We start from the raw sequence: 17,474 nt of genomic DNA on the forward strand, positions 1-17,474 counted from the left end.
ATGCAGGGAGAATCAGTTGCTTATGTTTGCTGAGATGAGATCAAAAGTAAAGAAAAATATAATTATAGAGTAAAACAATATAATTATACAGGAACACACTACACGCAGTGTGCAGAAATCCTACAGAAGAGGCCAATACCTGCCACCAGTAATTTGTCTCTCTAATGCACAACAGAACAAAAAGAAAGAAAACACCTCTCACTAAGGATAACAAGAAATGTAATTAAGAATTGTTTCTGATTTCATTATTATTTAAATCACATCCATTCTTTTAACTCTGCGAAACCTCAGAGACATATTTGTCAGCTATTCTTACAGTTGGTATTACAAAGTGTCTGTCTTGCGGCCTCGTGCGTTGTCAGAACTTTTTCAGACAAATGAGTCACCATAAATCAACACTTACTCCTCCTGCAGCAACATTGCAGCAAGTTGAAAATCAAGTCATAATTAAGATAGCGTGCTATTTTAGACTATCTTTGTACCTTGCATTCAATGTGTGTCATATCAGGAATTTATCCAGATATGACTGAATCTGATTACATTTACACCACATGTGTCTCCAGTGTCCTTTTTTCAGACCAAATTAAAAGCAGACACTTGGTCTCGTCTTGACTCCAGCCACAAGTGTCTTGAATATTAATGACCTTTCACTGTGGTAACAATGCGTACCAAACCACCTACACCTGGGCTGCTTTTACTCCTTTACTTTCATGTGTGAGTTCAGCATTTTGGCCACTGCCATCTTGGTTTTTTGGAGTCAGAAATGACTATATTTAGATGAGAGGATGGTGCTGTGGAGGAGTAAGGAATGGATCTGACTGGAGGAGGAGGACACTTTTGGCAGACAGACTGTGACAAAAGAGGCCCCTCCTTTAAATATGCATATCTTTGAACCTTAATAAAATGTAATCAGGAGAGTTATATATATATATACATTAACCCCCTCAACAGTTGTCATGAAGGTTGAAATTAGCTATAGAGACAAAAACTGTTTTTGAACCAAGCTGTAAACATGTTTATTTCTGCTGTAAATGTTGGCATTTTAACATGGGAGTCTATGAGGTTTTACTCTGTTTCGGGGCCAGACTTAAGTGGCCATCTGATGAACTGCAGATTTAAGGATTTCTGTTCTGGCTTCAGTTTTTCGGCCTCTGTAGTTGCTGCTTGGGTCAAGCACTATATGAGTGAAATCAGATCCAAGATGTAAAGAGGGTCACACTGAGTTCAGAGATAACACTTGGATGGTATTTCATTGGTTCATCCGTTATGTCAAAGCAGAATGGCTGGCACGTTACTTTTAACATAAAAACCTTAATCTTACGAAGTTTCAGGATGGCATGACCTGTACATAAAACAAATCTAATACAAAGTTTTAATTCATAGGAAAGACTTAATTATCATACTAACTACTGTTGTCCTGTGCATATGCAGCGTATGCAGATGTAATTGGATGTAAGTGATTGGAGGACAGAAAAGGCAAATTAGGTTTGTTGACATTTAGAAACATTTTCACCAGTTTCTTCACTAGAAAGCACAGATAAGTTGAATCCTCAACTTTAAAATGTTCTGCTGGGTTTGTGTCTTGATCACATTCTTTAAAAAATGCAAATCTATGGAAACTGTCTCAAAGTTATATTTTTAATGTATGTGCTTATATCTATTTTTTAATACCCAGCATTTGGTGGGATCTAGATTTTTTTTCCTCCTATTTTAAGTTTAAAGGGCTCATAGTATCACAGTAATGCATACATTTATCAAAAGGAGTTTTGTCTCTTCTGGTGCACAAGAAAAATATTTGTATTCCCCCTGTGGAAAAGTAGTTGTCTGGAACAATTTATTCAGAAATCACATATGCAAACATTGTAAACAGGAAGAGATGGAAACATAATATCAGCCCCAAGGTTAATTTGAGTTGTGTCCTTTGCCATCAGGTCTATAAGCAAAGTGATGCGTCTTCATTATAAGAGGCAAACCGGTCTGCCCAGTTGATATTACAACAATAAACTTTGCAAATTATTGTTAAGCTTTATTTAGTAAATGCAAAACATGAGCTGAGGTTTTCATGGCAAGCTGATGTTCACAAATCAACCTAAATAAGGCAAGTCAGGAGAGAAATAATACCTGAAACTGGTTAAGATAAATCTGAAGGGTTGCAATATTTGAGGAAAGCTTAAAAAAGAAATACCACTACACAAATACGGATTCCTACACTTCCACCAAGGCATTGCCATGATGTTGCTCCTGGGAAACAAATACAGCACTCAACAAGGTCAGACACCCCCACGGATACTAATTGTCTTCACTGGTGGAAAGGATCAGCAAACTTTCTGTTGCTGCCATTGCAGTGAACAGTCAGTTCAATGTCTGCACGGTTAGTACAGCTAACAACTGACACAGAGCCGTTAAACAGTCCCAACAAACTCATACCATCATGAAACGGCTAAATTCTGCCATTAAACCTGTTAGGTAGCGTTAGCCATGTAATGCTTATAGTTAGCCCTGTCATTGTATGTGTGCATGGTGGGCACATTCTCTACATCCCCCATTTGAAACTCACACTCCCGCAGCAGTAGTGTCATGATAAACAGAAGCCACTTTCACACTACCTGTTAAAGTCAGGAATATCACACCATTATCACACCATTATGCCATCTCACCATTCTGTATTAACGGAACGGATGTAGTAAGAGCCCCAAAAGGAGGTCTATGTAAAACGGAAAGCCAAAAGGACGTGACCATGGGTTGCATGGGTGTGACATTTGCATTACGACGACTACACTGAGGGAGAGACAGACGTTGTTTGGGACTCAAGAGAACCCTCTGAACAACGTCAATCACACTGCCCCCACAGGAGCAGGGCGTTATTAAAATGGAAATAATCGATTCAGGATTTTATGAATCGATAATGAATTGGCAAAATGCACATAGCAATGCATTGCTGAATCGATTTTTTTACCCAGCCTTACCCAGCATGCCTCATTTGATTGCGGAATGCCGTAATGCTGTGTGTAATCACACACTGAAGCAGAATGATGCCGCCGTCGTTTGGTTCTGTGTAAAAGTGCAAGGGCGGTGTAAAGAGGCTTAACCTCGTTGTGGTTCTATTTTGCAATCTTTGTGTGAAAACGGCTACAGATTGAGAGAGAGAGGGGCAAGGAGACGCTGAGTCACTCTGCGTCAGTCAACAGTAAAAAAAGATTTCAGTTAACTCTCATGGGAAACATTCTCAATTAGTTCTTTCCGGATCATTTTGTTTTTTAACTACAAGTTACTAACACACAAAGAAAAACACTTTTTTTAATCTGGTCACAACTGGTAGACTTTTGCAGCTGTTTCAGGGGTCACATGCGAAAAGACTGGGAACCACTGACTTTAAAACATGAACACAAATCAACAGCCAATGCTGATACAGGGAGTCAAACTGCCCAACACCATCACAGGTCCACAAGACCTGCAGAAAATCGCTCTGCCACATATCCAGCCATCAAATTTCACCCATTCTGTGAAATTATGAAATTTTGGGGGGTCTGATTTTGGATTTGGCCAAATCAGGAAGGAAAAAAAAACACCTTCCACAAAATACCCCTCTGATGTGTTTGAATGAAATAAGGTCACGCCGAAGCTTCTCTGGCGGTTAAAGAACAACGGGATACCAAGTGTAATAATTTCCGACTCATCAAAATCAGCAGAGACAGATCAATACTACAACTCTATATTAAAAATGAAAAAAAGGAGAAACAAAGTGTTGGCTTAATAGCTGCACAATCAGACAGTCAGCATTTTTTTAATGGTGTAGTTGGAGGACAGACAGGGCAGAGGAGGTTGGATAAAAAAGCATGGCATAGGAAAATACAGAAAATGGAAAAAATATCACCTCCCTGAACTGAGCAGGATTATTATCTGCAGCTCCAACAATGACTTACAGTACTCTGGCCAAAATGGCTCTCATTTCAAAATTACAGAGTAACAATGCCCTTTACTATTTTTCCATTTCTGCTCCGGCTTCCCCTTTTTTGAAGCAATAATGATACAGTTTTCAGCTTTCTGAAGAATGTAGTAAGTTCTTATTGTGCTTATACTGAACCCTATATATAAACTTATCAATAATTGTTCTCTAAACGCTGTAAATGATACACCTTTGTCACTAAACTACATAGTACATGGCAAATCACTCTCGCTCACAATTCTCAACATGCCACTCTCTTGTATATTATGGCACATGTACTTTGAGGAAGAAAACAGTCTTAAATGGCTTCATAGTGAAGCAGTCGATGTGAACAGCCCTATTGTCAGTAGCTCACTGAATGAGAGGGTTTGGTTGGAGTGAGATGCCTCGATGGGCTGATACTAGTTTATCTTGATTTAGCTGTCATTCCCCCAAATGAGCTGCTAAATCAATTGTGACACAGAGCCGTCATTCTACTGTGTCACTGGAAGGTTTATAGGGGAATAAAAAACATCAGAACAAGGTGAGATGAAGCATGAAATTTCATAAGATGATCTCGTTTTTTCCTTGTTTAAAGAATTCACCATACAACAAATGCAACAAGGTTAAAATTCAAAGAAATTAACAGATATTAATTGATTGACTACCATCAAAGAAACCACATTGCCGCCTCTGCAATTTGTCAGGTTGATCCAGAGTCACTAAAGGTGTAGGCAACCACAATGATGAAATGCAATAAACAGGGCAACTAATTTTCAGCCGAGCAGTGATGAAACACAGTGTAAAGAAAATGAATAAGTGCCATATAAAATAAAACCACTCATGCTAGATTTCAGGGACTGTCAAACTTTAAATTCCTTTTTAACATACGGAAAAAACATGGACAGAAATAAAACACAATCCTGAAGCAAGATTAATGCCCTATTCTGCAAGTGGATTTAATTCTTTTACCCCTGATCTAATTCTGTCTGAGTCTAAATTCTAAATTAACATGAAAAGCATGCATTTAAATTAGAAGATTTGATTAAGTTTTCTATAGCTCTGCTTAGGTTATTGCTTCATTCCAAACGAGACCGAGCCCAGCGGCGAAAAGATAAAATGCTGCTCAAATAAGATGTTTTGAAAAGCTGACAAGGAGATGGTTCTCACGGAAAACTTGTAATGAACATAATGTTCGATACAATATACTTCAAAAATTCATAGATAGCTCTTCAGTACAAATGGTTGGACTTGAATGTGATTGTTAAAGACAAACCAAATATTGATTTTTCTTTCTTTTCTAGACCTGAAATCAGTTGTAAGTTCTGTCTCTGTTGCCAAAGAGAGAACAGAGCTTTGTCTGAGGTTTTAAAATACAATATAGGGCTGCAAAATTAATCTAATATTGATCACGGCTTCCCAAGATTAAAGGAACATGATCGACCACTAAAATCTTTCGTTAATGTTGCATAGGGCAAAACAAAAATCATCCGTTCATGAAGCATCATCAATCACTGTTTGCAAGTATTTTGTATTAAAGAGAGAACAAGTCACATGCAAAGAGAGATTTGTGTCTGAGCCACAAAGCAACACTATTAACTTGTCAAACTACCTGAAAAACATCTTTAACTGCAGTACAATGAATGCATGAGGGCCAAGAAGAGTAACAATCCAGGACTGTTCATTAGGAGTGCCATTCTCTTCTGTTCAGTTATTCACTGCACCACACTCTCAGAACCCAGAGTCAACTAAGCGGCACAGACAGAGCAGCAGAAGACCCTGACACAGTGATAGTGAAACTTAAACGTTGATTGCGCTTAAAACTTTGCATTCCTTTGCCTGTGTAGCAGCTGCTTATCCATCAGTCTGATCAGTTGTGATTGCAACTAGGGCCATATAACAATATGAATTTTTTCTTATCATGTTGAAAATTACATGGTATTATCTTGAACAATATGACACGGCACACCTCTATTCCCCACTGTCTCTCTTTCTGCCTGTTGGCCTCCGGCTGTTTACAGACCTGTAACTTCTCCGTCAAACACAAGAAAATGCAGTGTCTTTCAGCTTAGCTGCCTGATCTAGAGACTAGAGACCAGAGACCAGAGACTGAGCTCTGGTGGTGCATGCTGTGCACTACATACAATGAGTATATAGAAAGAGGAGCACCTGCATTTATCACAGTATTGAAAAACATACCTTCAGCATGTCTAAACCAAATGGTATACTGTTATAACATGATACCGCCCAAGCCTACACCCCAGCCTCATCAGCTACCGCCACACATAGATTCTAATTCTGTGAGATGCACTGACATCACTATCCTCACCTCACTGAATCCTGTCCAGTCCAGGGTCAACATCCATCATAGCACTCCCATCACCGTGTCAATCTTGCTCTTGAAGACAGACTGAAATAATAACCAATGCAATTGCAAGCCATGAAGTGGCCAAACATTTGTGTCCTATAAACACTGTTTTTATTTGGTTGTATTTTGCTAATTTGCGGGAATGCTGCAGAATGTGAAAGCAATGCTTTGTTGATTTAATTTTGAGGAAAAAGCTCCAGTGCAATTTGATTTATATTTTGCCTCTAAGAGATGCACTGTGATTAAGGGCAAGTCTTATTTTGATACAAAGATTTGTACATTATTAGGATGGCATCACAACATTAAAGTGAAAGAAGTGCTCTGTTTTATGAAATGCTAAAGTTCAATATAAATAGTTCGCATCTAAAATCAACTGTTATTTCAATATTTAACAAAATAATAGTGATTATCATTCTGGCTGAATTTAGGCAGCTTTAGTTCACTAACTGATCACACTAACCTAACATTTACTTATTTTACCAAACAGGTCTGAAGCTAAAATGTTTACAGGAGCAGAGGATCACCTGGGGGAAAATAACCATTAACTCACTAAAAGAGATTGCAACAAAGCAGATGGTGATCACCTCTGGGAGAGAGGGATATGGTGGAGCTTTGACCACAAAACAGCTGCAGAATGGATCGGCTCGCTCACTCAAGGAATCATGAAAGAAACTGTCAACTGCTAATGATATCGGCCATATCCCTCACAGTGCGCTGCGTGGACGGGTTTCCGCCTTACACGTATACTTTGACTGAGATTGAAACTGATAGCTTTTACCTTACAAGCTGTCCTGTCATTGCAGCGTTACTATAAATTGATGTTTTCAGGGGTACACACGCTGAGAAATGAGTCACTGTCGTAGCAAATGCAGCACTAAAAGCAAACATTAGCCACCTCAGACTGTGATTTTGCTGTTTAAAAGGATGTGTCAACTATAGTTTTTCCTTTTTATACCCAAAAATGTGTTTTCCTTCCCTATATCCATCAAGTAAAGATGCAGCATGTTTTTCAAAAAAGACAGTAAGAATATCTGCTTAAATCTGATATATCCTGGTTCATTGTATTAAATCACAACACTTGGAATAATAGCCAGTATATTCATAATTGCTAATCTGTCTAAAAAATGAATTATTCAACACTGTGGTTCATTATTTACACGCTTTTACCAGGAATGTTATCATGTTACAAAATCCCACATGATTTCATGAGAAAAATAAAGCTCAGCGATGGCAGCTCAGGGCAATCTCTAATCATCTATTCATAATCTATGGCATTTATCCAGCACTAAATATTATTTGCTTTGCTTTTTGTTGACAGTTTGAAGCACTTAACCCATGAGAGTTGAGACCAGTTTAACTGCCTAACATTAATTACAGCAGAGTCATGTGAGAGCAGCGTACTAACAGTAGCAGCACGGGTCTGGATTTTAGAAAATCACGTAGGTTTTGAGTTTGTTTCTGAGACCTTTATAAATAGCTAAATGATGATACCATTGCAAGAAACTTGAGAAGGCTCCTACACAATGTGAAGGCACATAAATAATACCTCGGGGGGTCAGCTTCTGAGTCTCTCCAATGTGAAACTTAAAAACAAGAGTATGAACTAAGGGGTGAGAGAAAATGTCAAAATGAGTGGGATGCTGAAGGCTTGTGTGCTCTTGCATGAAAAATCATTTTCTTCTACTTTTCTTCCTCTAAATGGATCTTTTTTTTTTGTACTTGTCCGTAGTCCCCTTTACTACTGAAACTAGCCACTTCAGTGAATGTGAGATGCTTTGTCCAGCCAGCAGTAAATTGTAATGTCAGAACAAGGAGCTACCAAAATGCTTTCCAGTGAGCATTAAAGGCTAGAACGCTCTGAGCTTCTTATTCCTGGGTCACTGCATCTCTATTGTGCTACTCATGTGCACCATGGAATCAAACAAATGAAATATATAAATAAATGCTTTTTCTTTCCACTGAGCAAGAGCCAAACTTTTGTGCAGCAAAGGAAATCCCTGTCAGGATATCCTGCTGATGTACTAGTCAAGAGGGACGGACCTGGTAGTACAATCTGTGTCGGAGGTGATGCGTGTCAACTTGATGAACGCATCTGCTCTGCAAATGAATAATGTAGTCATCTGACATATCTTGTCTGTGATCATGAATTATCTTTTCCCCAACAGCTTGTCACAGTGGCTCCCACTTCTTGGAGAACTACACTAAAATGTTCTTGAGCTGCAGCTCCTGGTCCCCGTGTTACCATTACATAAGGTTGGAGTAAAATATTCATCAAGCTGCTCTGGACCACATCTGTATGCAGCTGAGTGCTGAGGAAACACTTTTGTGTAAACCTGCTAACTACACCAGGGTGGCTGCTGCTGGGTTTAAAGTGGTTTGCGTGCAAATGTGCTTGATTGCTTTTGTGTATGCGTGTGTTTTTGTACGTGAAGTGTCTCTATGCATGTGTGAGTGATACAGCTTTGCACAAGGTAAGTGTGTGTGCTTGTGAAAGCGTACAGTAATGCGCATGTCTACATGTCTAAGAGTCTACCCGTCTTCATCAGTATGCTGAGTTTGTACTCATGTGCATGCATTGCCTCCATTTAAAGCAAACATTTATGTCTAGCCGCAGTGCGAGTAGACATGGTTTGCCCTCTTCTCTCTGCATGCTACATCATGCAGCAAATGATGTCTTGCTGGCGCAGGGTGTATTATGAGATGGTTGTAAAGTTAGATTGGTTACCTTCCGGGGCCATCAGCAGGTCCATCAGGACCAGGAGAACCAGCTGGTATCCGGCTGACCCGGGGATCCCCAGGATGCCATAACTCAAGACCCCACCTAAATGACCGCACACCGCTCTCCATTAAAGGTTTACTGTTTAATCTATATAACTGACCAGACGGCTTTACATCACGTCCGGAGCCTTTTCTCTTTTCTGATTGTTCTAATGACCGTTATTCAATTAGAGTGGATGCTGATAGATCGGTGACTACCTTGGAAAGTGTTTGATTTTCAATACAGCGGCTGAGAAACCCATCGTGATTGTAACTGAGGATGAGCGGGTAAAATCTCACCGTGTTGATCTACTCAGCCTGCTTTCTGACTGAAGCCGCTGTCTTAACTCCCAGCTGTCTGAGAGTAAAAAGGCAGGAAAGGGAAATGCTAATATATACATTGAGGATAAAGAGAGAAGATATCAGAGAAATCTAAATTAAATATGCAAGGACACCACTTACTTGCATTAATGAAGAGAGAATGAGCGCTGTGCTAATGACGGAGGATTTAAGGCTTCCATATGAGAGAGGGATCAAGAGCACGCTGCTGGAGAGGCTCATTACTGTGGCCCACACCGATTCCTACCTGTGTGAGCATGCATTTAAGCATATTTAATGTGTGAGAGACAGGAAGAAATAAAGAGTTCATGCACAGGGCTTTGCATACTCGACTATGTGTTTATCAACAGACACATACAAAGCACACCATTGCATAGAGGTACAAATAAGCTGCAGAAAGGAATAGCATACATATATTTCAATGTATAAAAGATGAACCATACTGGGTTCTGTCACACTGGGTTCAGTCCCGTTAACACCCGGGGCATCAGCAAGCACAATACATCCCATGTGGTTTGTAACAAGCTGGAATCGGGGAGCTTATCAAAATATACATATACTGCAAGCTTTTGCTGAGGGGCATAGATTAACTAAAAAACGCATTAAAAACTAAATAAAAGTCTTGTATCTCGCCTAAGTCTGAGGTTGTACCAAAATATGATTTTTCCAAATTGACTCATCAGTTTGGGCTGATGCTGATTATATTTAGTGAGGCAGTACCTTTTTTTAGGTTTAAAATTTTACGTTATATCACAATGAAATATGACTAATGCTGTAGTAGGGGTAGGCGAGACGTCCATCACACTCATATTGCGGCTTGTTCTATGTGGGATGTAGTAAATTATTATATCGCAAACATGAAGTACAAATTGTCAAGTTATTTTTTTAAGCTGTCGACATGAGAGTCACTCTGGCATTTCACACATCTCACTCACTCACATGACTTTCTCCCTCACACTGACACAAAAAGAAAAACACTTAAATACACACTCCCCCGTCCATCCAGACTTCTCTCCCAGGCAGAGTCGGGCAGTCCTATCTGCTCACTAAGCATGCATACCCCAGAAATTACAAAACGGCCCTGCCTCCCCTTGTGTCAAAGGCAGTGTCAATGTTCACAACTTCTATAAGAGAATCACACAGGACTATCCCTCTGGTCACAAAAAGAGAAAAGAAACACCATGAGAATTAAATGCAGAGACAGCAATCCAGAAAACAGTTTCCGCTCCAGGTTTGATGTTGGCAAATAACAGTAACATTAAGCTGATGTGGTGGCTCAGCAGTGCATCTCTTGGTCTGTCTGTCCCTGCCACCTCTAGCACTGTTTTCTGTGAATGTGTGGCAAAAATATAAGTGAAATACAACTATTTAGTATGTCTGATAACTGCGAACGGTCAACAGTGTTTACTGTATAAACCGCAGCTTGATAAGGAAAACCACATCTTGCCTGACCATACGTTAATATGCGTATGCACAAAATGAAACTCACAACTCTGACACCCTGTCCTGACAGCAAGTGGGCAACCGACTGTGGCGCCACATCACATTACAGATGCTCTCTGTCCTCCATCTCTGTTGTCACGTAAACAGATCACGTACCTCTCAGCTTTAAGCCCAGAAACTTCAGCCTGGAGACATAACCACTGAAAAGCTGCGTAATATTTACTTTCCTTATTGTTTATATTCAAGATCATACTGCTGTGGGTGTAGATATCATTGTTGTTGCTACCATACTATATCATACCCACATCTCAACTTTGTAAAACAAGCTAGCTCACCAGCACGCTCTGTTGAGAATCCAACACAACACTGACAAGAAACATCCAGCTGTCTGAGGATCTCCTTACGGCCAGATGTCAGCTTCTTTAGGTTTTTGTAATGAACTGAGGAGGTGTTTTATAGATAACTCTTCATATCAACTTTGCAAATCAGATGTTCCACGTCCACACTGCAATAGAAAATCAAATTGGTTTCGTTGCTGACTCTTGCTTGCATGACATTCAGTTGAAGCACGGTGTGAGAGGAGCAGTCCAGACAACATATGGATATTACAGCATATTTTAAATGATGATGAAACAATGATAGTCCCTCTAGTGAAAATTTGGTTACAACTCTGACTAATGCAAGATGGAAAGCAAAGCATTCACAATGACTTTTGATTAAATATAGAACTGAAAATGTTTAAAAGAGTTTTAAAGGAGGGAGGATAGTAGTGGGAGCACTGGGGTGTCAGGCGTGACTGTGTTCGCCATTTGAAGTGCATCCCACTACAAGACAAAGAGAGCCTGAAACTCTGTATGTCAAAATCTCAGCCCACACCAAGTAAAATGCAGCCAAAGAAGAACCAATATTGTTCCACTGTTGTAATGTTCCAACAAAAAATATTAATGAGTATAAACAAGACTGCTTAATGCAGACATATGTTGCAAAAAATGATAGAATCATCATACTGGTGTGATTGCATGCATCAGAGGGTTAAATGAAGCATTTATCAAGCTCCTTAAAAGGAGATTTCTAAATATCACTATAAATATTAAAATATCCCAATATTATTTATAGGACATACTGACCAGCCCTGCTGGCCATGCTGTAGTATTAATGGCCTTCACCCAGTAGCACTATGGTGCACCACACAGCCACCCCACACTGAGCTCCCACAGTGCTACAGCTGATGTTTGAAGTCTCATGTTTTACTCCAAGACAACATGGTTATCATCAGTGATATGAAAACACCAGATTCCAACAGTCAATTAAAGAAGACACATCCTGATCAGTAATAACATCCCACCACACTGCTGAGCATCTCCTCAGCATTGTTTTGGCAAAGATGGAACAGTGATGATCACACTGGAAGGCAATAGAGGATGCATTGCCAGAGTCTGGTCTGGTTCAAGAGCAGTCTAGCAGCTGAGGGCACTGCAGGAGTGAGCAGAAATGAGGATGAAAAAAAGAGCATGCATCATGCTGCTCCACCTTTTTTTTCCAATCACCTATGAATGGAACTAATAATTATTTTTATGACTGACCTATCAACCTGTTTTTCAATCAAATCAGTTTTGGTCTACAATAGTGAAAAACTGCCATTATGGTTTCTCACAAAACCCTGACACATGCATTACTAAACGGCGACACACAAAACTGATATCACAGAACTGGCAGCGACAAAAGCCGCCTGCCGCATCGTCTCAAGTCACCTGTGTCTCAGACAAAAACTGCACATAAGCACATTGCAAAGACTACAACCGACAGCCAACTAGCACGCAGATTCTGCATCTGTGTGCTAGTGGTCCAGCATAATTCAGTACTATATAGTTCACAATCTTTTCACAGATTTCCAGCAAATATTTGTATATGTATAATGTGTTTGTAAACAAATATTTGATTTAAATTTACCCAGTACATTTAAATGATGTTAGAAAAAGTCTAATTATTGATAGTCTGCCTAAAACTGGACTTTTCTAAATACATGAAATCACGTTAGTCCAACTGAAATCATACTAAATCGAATTTCTAGAAGGTAATCTCACATGTATATGCCTCAACCAGATTTGAACTGGCCTAGACATCCTGCGCACTTTCCATAGTCTCCAAGAAGATGGACATCATAAATTCATAGAGGAAAGCTTGGAAAAACAAAAGAAGAAGTAGAAGGGAAGAAATCAAAAAAAGACGATTGTAAAAAGTAAAGGGTAGAGTACATACAGACTGCACCACGTCAAAAGGTTATCCATATTTTTACTGTTCAACAGGAAGCCCATTTGTCGCTTGTTTGGTATGTGACATAATAGGTCAACCAGCAGAAGGTCCAATAGGAACTAGCTGAAAGGGGGCATATCATCACCTACCATGGCGGAGTCAGACATACTTCTGTCAATAAATTGATTCTCCCCCAGGGCTTATAGGACAGTAGTCCAATTGAATGGCCTAATGGAGCTATAACCATAGCTTGACAAAACTCTGCATTTAAACGTACTGACAGAATCAGCTGCATGGATAGTTTTGTGACTGAGCCACCAGCGGACGTTTCTGTACTTCTCAGCAAAACAAGAGGGAATATTGTTTGGATTAGGCATGAATTTTCATGTGAGATCAAGGTAAGAGTATACTTTAGAGTTGGGATTTGTAATCAGTTTTTTAGTGAGAAACAGAACACAATAGATCTGAGATGCATTTTGATGTTGGTTTTGAAGTCTGAGTGTTATCTGAGGAAGAATTTCTCATTTTAATTACCACAATATTTAAATACGCCACTACCTCGCTGGTCCCAATGCAAGTGATTTGAGTAATATCTGTGCTTAAATGTGTAATTGCCCATAAAACAATTTCAAACACATGACGGTACTTCATAAAAGTAATCCCTTTTCAAGTTTAAAAAAAAACTATTATTTTGCAGTGAGTCGAGCAGTAAATAGCAATCACACCTTCAGTAAAGTAGAAAGAGCTATTACGCTTGCCATGGCTGGCTGCATAGAAAATAAAATATGTGTTAAATAATTCATCAAATGTTCAAATGTACATGACCAGAACATATTCTTTCAATGTAAGCAGATGTGAACATGGAACTGATTGGAAGGCAGGCTATCGGGTAAAAATGAAATCAAGCAGTCTCCTATTAATCACTTCTGTGTTGTGACAGGCAATACCGCTCACTGCCTAGCAACCAACTCCTGCAGGGCAACAGTCAGAGAGAAGAGATTTACCAATCTTATCTTCTCTCGAAAGTGTCCATTGTGTGGCAGCAGATCTCTAACACATATTGTTGTCTCACACTGTTCTGCAGCTCCTGTTGTTTTTCAGCCAGTGTTATTAATAATTTAAACAAACATACATGAGGATCAATAAAGCAAAAAAACATCACAAATCATAGGTATAAGTGTCATACAGTATTCATCAGCAACTCTTGTTCTTTGCTCTGTGCACGTCCTACATACTAAGAGGTGGAAAATCACAAAATAAGTAAGTATTGTCTTACCTTAAACAGTCGCAGTATGTTGGCCACCATGATGGAGACGGAGCTGGAGGAGGCTCCGATGACGCCGACCACCCTCTCAGGTTTAGTGATGATTGGTGCTCCCCCGCCCAGACATTTGACGTCTGTCCCGTCCTTCTCGATCAAAGCTTGCACGAAGGTGAGCGACTGCTCCAAGGCGTGAGTGTCCCTGGAACAGGTGTCCAGGATGCGCGCCCCCAGAGTGATGTTAGGCAGCAAATTATTGTCATTATTGATGCGGTCAAGGGCGAAGAGCATGGCCTCCAGTCTGTGTATACCCTTCTCCTTCTTCAGCTCCCCACATGGCTTGCCATCGTGGCCCCTGGCATGTACTGGGAAAAGCCCACCTAAGGAGATATCGCCGTCGATGCGGATGGAGTTCAAATGTGTGTGTCCCGGCCCTTTGGGTTTGGCAGCCTGAGCGGCCTTCAGGGAGCTGTAGAGAAGCAGCAGCAGCAGCGGCACAATCAGGCTGTTTCGTTGACAGCCGGTCCGATCCGGTCTGCACGCCGGGGGTTGAAACATGACCGCGGCCCGAGCACACATCCACGCCGTGCAACCAGACCCAGCAATCAGAAAACAACAGAAGCCAGGTATTATTTTATGACGGCCAGAGGGTTAATTGCAATACCTCTTGAAGCAGTTGGCACAGAAAAGGCTTCCTCTCATGTCTCTGCTCTCTCCCAGGCATTCAATTAATGTAGAATATGAGCTTGGCTATTTCACAGGATGTAATCCTGTTCTCTTCTCCTCTTTCACTCCCTCACTCCAACATCTGACCACAGTGGTGGGCAGCTGCTCCTGCGTCTGTTGTTATTCACAGACTCGCCTATGGAGATCCTTCACTTGGGGCATTAGGAAGAACAAAGGTGAACGATAAGCTTTTTTCTCTCCGTCTATCCCCCTCGCTCTCTCTCTGTGTCTCTTTCCTCTCCACCTCAATCAGAAGTTTTTAATCTCCCCTGTTCCCCTGGGCAGGGATTTGGTATATGTCAGAGCCCTCAGGCCTGCTTAGGTCCACAGGCTTCAGAGTGAATTCCTGAAAGATGAAAAAGAGAAGAGTAGTGAGACAGTGCACAGAGAAAACAGAAAAAAGACAAAGGGATTTGTACTGGTATGAGCTTTTCAGGACCTCTTTTTTTGCTTAACCTTTTTACTGCAGCATTATGTGGAATGAAGAGACAGGCCTGCTTCCACAAACTCATTTCTGGTCTCTTATACAGACTTCCTACGTCTACCGTTTTGAATTCAAAGGTTTCCCATGGACTCTCAAGGTTGACAGTGTTGAGAGTCAGATCCACACGCTTCATATTCACCTAACAACCCTGTTAACAGATGCACTCAGCCTCTATCACAATAGTGTGGCACTCTTCTATTACGTGGCATTCTTTGATTACGTTTCCTTTTTTTTTCTCTTTTTCACGTCAAACTGATTATGCATCAAATTGAATAATTACTGACAGTTTTATGGTTCCACTAATGCAAAACTGTGCTGTTGGCATTGGCAGTAGTAGTAAGGTTGCTGTCATGTGTTGGTACTTTGCTCAGAAATCAATATTTTTCAGAAAACGCATCACCACTGCTGCGACATTACTTCTTCAAAGCCCGACAAATCATTAGAGACATTAAGGATGTAAAGGGAAGTTCAAAAGGACTGAATAAGGTACTGATAGAGCCGATATCTCCTTGTGCCAAATGGACCTCTCCAGCATTACCTCGGTATTTCTGCTTACTACAGGCAAAATCAATTACATATATTATAATGGAATTCATATGTGGGTCTCTAAGTCTCTTAAGCATGTCTAAGCGTGTGCCTTGCAGGGTAGTAAAGTACAACAAACCAATGGGGGTTTGGTCTAAGAAATGAATTTGAAACTGTAATTATGCTATTATAAATGGAGAGGAGCTTTTATATCCAAAGTTGGCAAAAAGAAAAATATTCACCTTTAGGAAAGCTCTGCAACAAGCAAGTTGACTTCCAATTCTGAGCAGCCATTAATACAGCAGACGATACTGTACGTTTTCAAAATGACTGAATGATCATCCAGATCACTGGTGCCTGTAATATTTGCCCGTGAAAGGATATGAGTATTTTACACTCACTGATCACATATAGAAACTGAGTTTCAATACATTGGAAATTTGAAGCCTAAAACCTTATTTTCATATCTATTATGGCAGTTATACCTCACTAGAGCTGCAACTAATGATTATTTTCCTTGTCAATAAGAATGTAGATTTTTTTTTTTGGATTGCCAAGTTGATAATTGATAAGTTGTTTTCTCTATAAAACATGGGGCGCCCGGTGGATTAGTTGGTGGAAGGGGTGCCCCATGTGCAGAGGTTGGGTCCTCGACACAGCGGTCGCGGGCTCCAGTCCGGCCTCTGCCCTTTGCTGCATGTCATCCTCTCTCTCCTCCTTTCACGCTACTTCTGCCCTATCAAAAAAAGGCAATAAATGCCCTAAAAAATATCTTTTAAAAGACAAAAAACATCACTAAATAGAGAAAAATAAAAACAATTTCCGAAAGCCCAAGGTGGTCTTTTTGTGATCAAGGTAGTTAAAAAAAAACAAATATATATAGTTTACTACTGTCAGACTGGGAAAAATTGGTTAATCTTTACACTGGAGAGGCTGCAACCATAAAACTGTACGGTTGGGTAACATTCAGATTCAAACAGATACTGGTTCCAGTACATAGAATTTAGTACTGATAAGCAGCTGTACCTTTTTTCCTGTTCTCTATTTTCTCTGTAATATTTTTTTTAAAAAAATCATTTTTTAACAAGCTGCAAGGGTGATGCTCTTTTCTAATCACATATAGCGGTAATCTTCTCTTTCTGTCTATCTGTGTGTGTGTTTGGTCCTTGAGGACTCATAGCAGACTATAACTAAAATAACATAGGAAATACAATAGACCAGACGCTGCTCAAACTATCATGGCAGATCGGCACTGCAGCGATAGTTTTGGCTCGCTGGAAAGCCGACAGAGCAGCATCGGAGCTCCATGGCTGGCTTCCCAGCATCAGAGCACTTCCGCCTTTAGTCTGACATTGTTCCCAGGTGATTTTCAAGCACTGACATTTGGCACTGA

The 17,474-nt window shown here is 40.2% G+C and overlaps 1 protein-coding gene across 1 annotated transcript in view; it reads right to left on the reverse strand.

Annotated features, from left to right (window-relative positions):
- LOC121949544 (metabotropic glutamate receptor 4-like) overlaps window positions 1-17,474 on the reverse strand; it is a 240,766-nt gene that overhangs the window by 179,748 nt on the left and 43,544 nt on the right. The window contains exon 2 of the mRNA XM_042495264.2: window positions 14,362-15,418. Coding sequence (XP_042351198.1) covers window positions 14,362-14,925 — 564 coding nt within the window. The 5' untranslated portion in view covers window positions 14,926-15,418. The remainder of the gene's footprint in view (window positions 1-14,361; window positions 15,419-17,474) is intronic.

The sequence above is a fragment of the Plectropomus leopardus genome, chromosome 2 (genome assembly GCF_026936395.1).
Source record: "Plectropomus leopardus strain MGB_pleo_1.0 chromosome 2, ASM2693639v1, whole genome shotgun sequence".
Lineage (NCBI taxonomy): Eukaryota > Metazoa > Chordata > Actinopteri > Perciformes > Serranidae > Plectropomus > Plectropomus leopardus.